Here is a 9676-nt window from a genome sequence, read left to right on the forward strand (position 1 = left end):
CACTCGTCTTTTAAAAGCTCATGCTTACTAACCTCTTCAACTTATACTACAAACTGTGGACGAAAAATGCATCACCTCTTGTTCACCAGAAAACTCAAGCCTAATTACAACAAAATACAATGGAGAGATACAATCAAAAGCCTCTTTAGCTTTGGGCTAATCCCTGCCCTGAAAGCTTAAAACAGGAATTTCAAAAGCTGTCATGAACTCTCAACAAGCAGCAGCCGAGACTAGTAACGGAAGAAATGATTCAAATGTCCAATACGCCAATCGATCAATAAATTTAGACTCTCTTAAAATATTTTCAGCCCAGGCTGCCCTTGCCATGGGCTGTTGTGACATGTCCAATGCTGCAGCGCATGTTCAGGAGACAACATGCAACAGGGCACAGTTGGGTAATGGGCCAGTTTAGCTGTGCTCCTCTCACGCTTGTTGCCATGGTGATTTCCATCGAGTGCTTTTTTGTCCCTCACAGCTAATAAACAGGAAGGACGGTGGGCGGCTGAGACAGAGCACCCTCCTTTGTCACTGTGTGTGTTGTCAGGGATCGGCATGTGAATCCCCCATCTTGGTTTGTAAGGAACACCTGGGCTGCGTTCAGGAGAGCCAAAGCCTTTTTCCTGGATGTGTTGTTCTGACAGTCAACACACATTTTTAACAAATTTAATATCTTTTATGATTTAGAATTAATTATCTTAAAGGTGACATCAGTATTTTAATGTCGCAAGTGTTGCTGGTGATTACCTGATGCCTTTTCCACTGCTGGGAGTTAATGCAGCCTGTCAAACCACCACTTTATTTTTGTTATAAACAATAATTTTCCAGGTGATGTCAGCTACCCATGGTGTGTTCTGTACTTCCAAATCGGATGAATACTGATGCAGCATTTTAAAGGTGGAGATAGCCTCCCTTCTCAACATTTAACAGCGGTGATTGGCCTCTGTGCTGGAAAGATAAACAACTGACAGTGTAGCTATTTAGCCACATGAGCTAATGTTTTTTTTTGTTTTTCTTAATAATAAACACACACATAAACACAACAGCATTGCTACTTTAAAAACATCTAGCAGGACGGCCACTGTGCACCATGTTGCTAGTAGTTTGTCAGATTATACAGCACTGAAATACAACATTAAAAATGCAAATTTTAGGCATGCTAACTTTAGCTTTTGCTGCTACATAAAGCAGCGTGGCAACATGCCATCAAAGCCAGTAAGTATCAGTTAATGGGGATGAAGTTTGAGGTGGTAAAAGTTGTTTTAGTGTGAACTGACGGCCGTCAGTAAGCTAACACTAACTGCACTTTTCAGCACTTAAACTGTCGACTCCCAGTACAGAGGACACTATACTGAACCCGATGTTTGTCTTAAAGGATACTAGCACAATGCACAAATTTCAGAGACCACACATATATGACCATGCATTTCATGTATTGATATGAATGGAATATTCTCACCAAGTTAGAGAATAGAACTGAAATCTTAAAAATAAGGTGTCCTCCTCCTCCTCCTCCTCCTTTAAAGCACTCTGGCAGTCCAAAAAGTTTATGTCAAAATTCAAGGATCTATGATCAAAAATACTTAATTTGTTTTTAATAACAACAGGGTGGATGATAAACAGTTAATCTAACTATTAAAACAGTCCTCTATAATGCTTTTCATCCCCCCTGCTCTTTTGATTTAATGTCAAAATCAGCAGGCCATTATGTTTTATATACTATGGATATAGCAGAGGAATAATAACACTTATCTGCAGCACACAGTAGGCCGCTAGAAAAGCAGCTCTCCTCTTGCTGAGTTAACTAATACCAATTAAAGGGTAACTGGAGGCCATATTCTCTGATGGAAATTAGCTTTTCCATGCTGAGCAAGCTTCTTCAAGATGAGCTCCATTACAGCTCTGGCAGTAAAGCCAAGGGACCCAATCAACACCTGGGGGACAACAGTGGCTCCATGACAGAGCAAGAGATGGAAGACATGTAGCAACTGGGCTATTAAATACACATTCAGAAACTGTTCAGAAATCCTATCACACAAAAAAATATATGCAATTTTCATATATATAAACTTCCCACACAGAACATGAACATTTTTGTCATTGTTTTGTTCACATTGCTGATCTAATACTGTGTGTTGGTATATACTGGAATCACTGAAGTGAAGATCACAGCGTGGAGGGTTTACATTTATTTATTTTTAGGGAGCGTTGTAATTAAAGGAGCTATTTGTAAGTTTTGCTGTTCCTACATAGCTAACATTAGCATTAACAGCTGTGTACTTAGCAGTCTCATAAAAACAAACAAACATCTTTATGATGTGGTGTCCACCCTTTTTACCTTGTGACCTCTTAAAACAAAGCTATGTCTACTTCATCTCCAGTTGCATGTCTACTGGTTGTGACCAGTTCAGACAAACAGACCTTTCATTCCACAATTTATCTGCATTATTTTTAGAAGCATGGAGAGATGTAATGTTTCCAGTATTTCACATGGAGAAGGCCTAATTTTGTGTATCAGGAACAATGTATCTGCTTTTGAATGGTGGCCCAGACAGTTGTGTTATGGATTTTTAATTAGTGTTGTTGCTTTGGCATTCACGTTGTGGCTTTTGTTTTCATGTTGTGGCTTAATTTGCATTCATGTTGTTGTGTTGACCAGTCTGGGCCACCGTACTTTAGCATCCTGTTAATCTTCTTCTCACAGCCCCTCTGGATATATCTCGCGAATCCTAGTGAGTGTCCATGCCATTGTTTTAGTACACTTAAGTTGTTGGTAATACAAAGAGTGTGCCTTTAAGACAGAAAACAAGCTATTCTTAGCCCACTGTTAAGACAATATACGCCATTGTTTTCTATTTCTTATGGAGAAATGGAAAAACCTTCATCTACATATATTTGCTAACTATCATCAGTCACAGTGTACTGCTCTGATTCTTTTCCTGTCATCTAACTGAACAACAGAAACGACCAAACTAAGATGGAAAATTTCAATGTTTCAGAGATTAGTGCTGTTAAATCTCCAGTAAGCAGTACGACAGAGTGTGATTAGAGCCAATTCACCATACTCCAAAAGATTGTCAACACAAACAAAGGCAGAGAGCACACTGGGATGGATTGGGGGCCGCTCTCCACATCGCTGCTCGTCTCTCCATCTGAAAATATTAGCAGAGCTCAGATAACCTCAGCACATTCCCTGATCCAGGACGGCCGCTGAGCAAACTTCACATCACAGAGCAAATATGATCCGTCACATCCCAGCACAGATCAAGTCATCGGGGGGGTAGAACTGATTAATCTATTACAAGGCTGAACGATCGTAAGACAACACAGAGGTCGCACTGACAGTGAGTTTGTGCGGTAAAGGAGCTAATCGATCAGTTGGAGTTTGATGGAGTTTGATTCACCTGCTGTTCATGTTTTGTTCCTACATACATCTACACACATACTGATAAATTTGTCATGTTTCCTAGCTCAATATGAATCCAACTATAAATGATTTTATGACTTCTTATAGATTATCTGAACTCTGCTTTTAGATCTGTGTCATAAAATCTAATTATTTATGGAAATTACTTTTCATTATTGCATCATATTTAACGAAATATTAATCCATATGATTGAACCGCTGGGACAGGAGTAAAATAATAACAAATGTTGTCAATAAATGTTGTTAGTCTAACTAAAAGACAGGTTTAATCACTGTAACAACACCTACATGATGCAATATAGTGACAACCTACATTGTATTGAATTATGACTTATCACACAGAGAACAGCTGTCATATATAGAAATAGCTGACTCAAACAATACATACATTAATCACTGACTCGTGCTTATGATATCTTATCACGCAGCAGCACCACACCTAAAAATAAATGCGGGTTAAACAAATAAGTCTCAGCCTTTATCCCCGCTCCCGACCTGACTCACTGAAACAACACCCTCGTCCTCAAAAGTGAAACCTTTTAAAAGTAAAGTTTGCAAGAAAACAATGAGGTATATCAGACTCACGAGTGACAGTAACATCAGAGCTTTCCACTTGACCCAGTTTGCAAATGTGGTGCATATGAAGGCACCGCTATCCCCTGATTAATCTGCACATTTAGCTGCTATATCATGTTATTATAATATAACACAAGTTCTTACAATATAGAAATGAACATGTTCAATCATGTCTCAAACATTCAAACAGAAGAAAAAATATTCAGATATCTTAATATCTAAATAATTATGTTGCATTAGGGAAAATGAAAGTGAAAGACAATAATGTAAAGTATACTGCATATTATTGTGGTTAATATGCATTATGTATATGGTTAATGTTACATTAAAGAGTAAAAATCATTAGTCAATTAATCAATCAACAGAAAAATAATATCAATCAAAAATAATCATTTTAGTTTTGGTATGTAATTCCAAAAATATAGCTCCTCAAAATGTGAGGATCAAATCTGATGCTTCTCTTGGGACATAATGGGTGTTTGTCATTATTTTTTAATAGAAAAAAGCAATTAATTGAGAAAATAATCCGCAGACCACACGCATTCCCCATTCGGTAATGAAAATAACTGAGTTGCAGCCTGAGTTAAAACATGTCTAAACATAGGAACCTTTCAGTGAACCAGTAAGTAAGTAAGTAGCCAGTAACTGACAGACAGCCATCCAAATGTCTGTGGCCAGATTCAGATGCAGGCTGGGGCTGAAAATGCCAGTCATCAGAGGTTTCTACACTGCACAAAATGACCATCTGAACTTATTAAATCCATACATAGTTCAATTAAATGGACTTATCTGTGGACAATCACAATAGTATCAATAAATTCCTACAGACAGGTAACAAACTCTGTCTTTATCAGTCACTTGTGAACCATTGGAAAACTCACTACCACATGAATATATCATCATGGGCACGTTTTGCAGAGTAATGAAGCCGACCCCTTGTAGACATTTGATGCTCCAGCTCTGACTGCGACATCGCTCCGTCTGCTGAGATGAAAGTCACAATGAAAATGTCAAGTCACTGATCTAGCAGTGTGTTGCGACGCAGCTGGCCCGACCTCTCTCCTTCTGTACCCAGACATGTCGGGGTGATACGCCTGAAAATAGCTAGGTGCTCGCCACTGAATCCTGGACTATTGCGTCAACCCTCACTTTATGTGGTTTTTTAATGCTGAAGGTAAATTTCTCTGCAGGCAAAGATCATTATGTTCACATTTAATAACATTTGCCAAAAGCCCTTTACAAACACGGATACAGGCCAACTGCACAGAGTAATGGATATACCTGTACAATATACTGAATATATTGATACATGGTAATGTGATATCATTTTGCCTATTTTTTATTTTATGATTATGTTAAATAAATATACTATATATACACACACACATATATATATATATATATATATATATATGTGTGTATATGTATATATATGGTCGAAATGTTTTCTTTCACAGACTGACGTGATATTCAATACATACGGTAATAGATGATTATCAAGTGATATATGATGCACTGGGTTCTTAACAAGGCAGAACAAGACGCACATTGAGTCTCTGCAGCTGAAGCTTTTTACATAAACAGTCCATGATGTTTTGGCGTCACTAGCTTGTGAATATCTGTGCTGTGACTTGAGTAGAGCCTGAAGGTAACAGATCTGAGAGAGCAGTGCAGCAGCAGTTTCTCTATAGGCTCTGGGTTTCAGTGTTAAAGACTACTTTACTTCTTCAACATCTCCAGACTAGTTACAATGTTACATGTTAAAACACCTTGTTTCCTCCAGGTATTGAAATATGTTTTAATTCATCACGCTCCCCTCAGCTAAACAACACCAACCACACCACTTGTTTCTCTCTGCCAGGAGATTATAGGCGGCTCAGGCAATCAGAGCTGCTGTGTTGCCTGATAGAGGCTGAGCTGCCAATCACCAACACAACAGACTGGCATTGTCTGCAAGGAGCAATGTGACAGCAGCTATTGAAGCAGGTCAGACACAGTGGGTGTGAACAATGGCTGGAGGTGCAGCCACTGTAGCTTTTCCACTGAGAGATCCAGCTGTCTGAGCAGCCTCATCTCACCTGACTCAGCCCAGGGGGGAGCTTTTCATGCGCTCTGAAAGTTGGACTGAAAGTGCAGCTGAGCCCAACGAGTAGCTCCACCAAAACACATCCATTAGTATTTCAGTTCAAACCTGGGTGAGAGCAGCAACATCTTGATGTCAAACACTCACCAGTCGAGGAAAATCAAGTTAGACAAGTGTAGTGTCTGGAAATAACCCCCCACAGGTTGGACAGAGTCCTCCTTCACAGCTGAAACATCAGCTGTGGAGACACGACTACTCAACCACCATCTAACTGATATCTGACAGGTTTCTCATGACGTATGAGGAAATGGAGGTAAAGCAGTAGGTTGTATTTACTACCAGAAGGCAATCAAGCAAAGATAAACACATCACACAAAACTGTGTGCACAACTGAAATCTGCAAAATCGATGACATACACGGATGATGAATGACATTTACTTCCCTTTGTTTCGCTGCTGTCTGACAACAGTTTCCGAACCATCATGAGAAGAGATGAAAGTCTTTTCTGTTTCAACTTTCAATTTTCTCTTTCTATCATTTTCCCCTTTATGTAAACAGATGTCTGCTCTTTCTTTTGTTGGTTAGTACATTGGTTTTCTTCCATTTTTATCATTGTGTGGGTTTTTCATACATGTCTGGGACAAATTATTTTCTTAAATAGTACAAAGTATAAAGGAAAACTGACCAGTAAATACGACAATATAAGATCCCTGCCAAGAAAATATGACCAGAACCAAGGATTCTGTTTTTCTCAAACATTTTGAAAGAAGTTACAACATCCTGACAAACGTAAAAATGTACTAAAACGTTTTTACGTTTGTCCTGACTACAAAATGAAAATCAGGAGACTATTTTATCAAAGGTTTTACCTGCAGCCTTTTCATTGTAGTCAGGCTCATAGGCAGGATTAGGCTCGAAAAGCGTGCCTCCAAATACGCTGTGAATTCTTTTTCTTTACATGTAATTATTCATTTAACTCTTTTGCCTGTCATGCAGTGGCTGTTCCCAACCTTTTGCCTTATGGCCCCTCAAAATGAAATGACACTTTAAGTGATACTTACTTACTTACTTGTATTCACAAACAAGCTACTTTTTTTTCCCTTTTTTGTGTGTAGCAGAACGATGTTTTGTTATTATTCCTATCATGTTAGACAATCTGACCCCTTAGATAAGCAGTGCCCAACCTGAGGGGCAGGCCTTCTTGAAGGGGTCTCTAGATGATTAACAGAATTGAGGAGAAACTGTTTTTTGCTTAGGAATTACAGGATACTTTACTGTTTGTTGTTTAGACTTTTTTTTTTTTAAATCCCTTGCATAACTGCTTCTAGCTCTATAACATATACTATGGGTGTCCAGAATAAACACTTCGCTTCATTTTGATGCGCCATAAGGTGGAAAGTTTAGGAACCATGGAATTAGATAAATCATGCGACCTCTTCAAGGTGTCCTGCCCCCCCCCCCAGGGTTGGAAACCGCTGCCCCACATGCAGGTCTAAATGTTTCCACAAAGGCTTGCATATAATTGTGTTGCAATAACACCAGAAGCAACCTTAAAAAATAAAAAACTACTGGTGGTAGATACAGCTCTGATTGCAGTGTGTTTCGAGTTTCAAAACTTTTCTAAGACCCTTGGAAATGACAAATGTAAATTTCTAGAAGCACAGAGGACATGAGTGTCACAGATATTAAATCCAGCAGACCACCTATCCACATAAAAGAAGTTGACACATTTTTTTCATCAAGTGAATCGAGGTCACCTGAGGCCGTCACAACACAGACGGAGAGCCCGTCTGAGCGCTGCTAAAAATAAAATTCACTGCGGATATAATCTTTTTTTTTTTCCCACCGCACCAGACACTGAATTACATTACGGGACGCATTTCAAAAGGACACTGTTCAGACAGGACAGGACCAAGCTAATGAATTCAGAACAAACACATGCTTACCTGAAATAAATACACATCAGGAAGCAGGTCAGAAACACATTCGCTCGACTGTGTAGCTGCCCGACGGCGCGGCCACCTGCACCTCCTAACAGACCATTCACATGCTTAATGAGATCATACAGAGGATTATAGTATTCTGCAGAGATGCTGATAAGTGAAGCCTGCTCTGCACAGCCGTGAGCTTCCCAGTGAACCAATGAAAGCGGATGATCGGCAGACAGGAAAAATATAAAAAGGTCAGCTTAGGAAAAGATGTCGTATGAGCCGGTTATCATCCTTCTGACCCAGTGGATTCACAAATGTTCCCAAGATTCAAAAAACATATGCAAATGATTTTCTGTGAACCAATTTCATGCTTTGAGCTTTTTTTTTTAATTCTAGGTTGATTCTCAGCAGGAGGCTCCTTCCTTCCTCTTGATGGGAGAGAAGACGCAGAGGAAACAGTAAGGCAGAGACAGCGTGGGTTTATTATTCATATGTATACGTGGTTATGAGTGTGTGTGATTACAAAACACAGCGGTTAATTCTAAAGAAGGTCGTATCACTGTTCACGTTAATTTAGCAAACGCGTCGCCTGTTGTAACTGCCATCGTTAATACGTTAGAGACTGAGTATGTTTTGGTTTCTGGGGTCGTACATGTTCGTTAAGACAATTCTTCACAAACAACGACAAAATCAGAATTCAGCTCAGACATTCAACCACTCCCAGATCATGAAGGGAACTAGATTTAGGAGCAGAACATTTTGCATGGAACACATGAATGACCTTCAATTATTGCTTTAAAAATACACATCAACTGTCTTTAGGAAGTATCCTTAAAGAGTCATGTTACCAAGAGAGTAACAAAGAGGCCAATATCTAATGATGTTGTTCTTGTAAATGAGAGAAGGTTTAATCTGAGCGATACGTTCTGTTATTTTACCTGCTTTTTCTAAGGAACTGATCTGTTATTAACACCTGGTTGTAAATATCAATGTTAAAAGATTTTTTTTAAATCATAACCTGAAAGATATCAAAATTTAGTTCCATCTGGGTTGTAACGAGTGTTTTTTTCCCCCACAAGTCTCAACGAACATACAAAAGACCTGTAAATACATTCAAATATGCGTGATGTAATTGGTAGATTCTAATAAAGCGTTTAAAAATGTGTGTGTTGTGTCAAATATCTTACCGTTGACACAGATCTCATATGGTGAGCACAGCTCGTTCTCAAACAGGCAACCTGTGTGCAGAGAAACACAGACACAAACAAACTGGTTAGCTGGTTAACATGTAAATATACAGGTGGAGCGTGTAGCTGAGAGCGCCAAATCATTCTGAAAGAGCAACAGCCAACGGGAACAGCCCCACACTGGGCCGACCAATGGTGTAACTTTATCATTCAGGCAGTCACTGACATTTGCAGAGGTGGTGCTGGGCCATAGTCGGACCAGCCACAAAGAAGCATATATGTGTATATAATAAATATATAGATGATAAGTAGCAGTAACAAACTGTGCATTGTAAAGGCTTTAAAACGGTATTAAAAAACGTATTTAATTTGTACGGAGAAACATTTCACTTCAACAGTTATTGCACATGACGGGCAGTGGTGGTGGTGGGTGGGGGGGGGGGGGTAGTGGCCGTTTGTCCACAAAGAGCAACG

The 9676-nt window shown here is 39.3% G+C and overlaps 1 protein-coding gene across 1 annotated transcript in view; it reads right to left on the minus strand.

Annotated features, from left to right (window-relative positions):
• Window positions 1-9676, minus strand: part of LOC111669744 (receptor-type tyrosine-protein phosphatase N2-like) — a 234607-nt gene that overhangs the window by 209119 nt on the left and 15812 nt on the right. Inside the window, exon 2 of the mRNA XM_023426189.2 lies at window positions 9203-9253. Within this exon, the coding sequence (XP_023281957.1) occupies window positions 9203-9253 (51 nt within the window). The remainder of the gene's footprint in view (window positions 1-9202; window positions 9254-9676) is intronic.

Source organism: Seriola lalandi, unplaced genomic scaffold (genome assembly GCF_002814215.2).
Source record: "Seriola lalandi dorsalis isolate HSWRI2012SDOR001 ecotype SW California unplaced genomic scaffold, Sedor1 jcf7180002054816, whole genome shotgun sequence".
Lineage (NCBI taxonomy): Eukaryota > Metazoa > Chordata > Actinopteri > Carangiformes > Carangidae > Seriola > Seriola lalandi.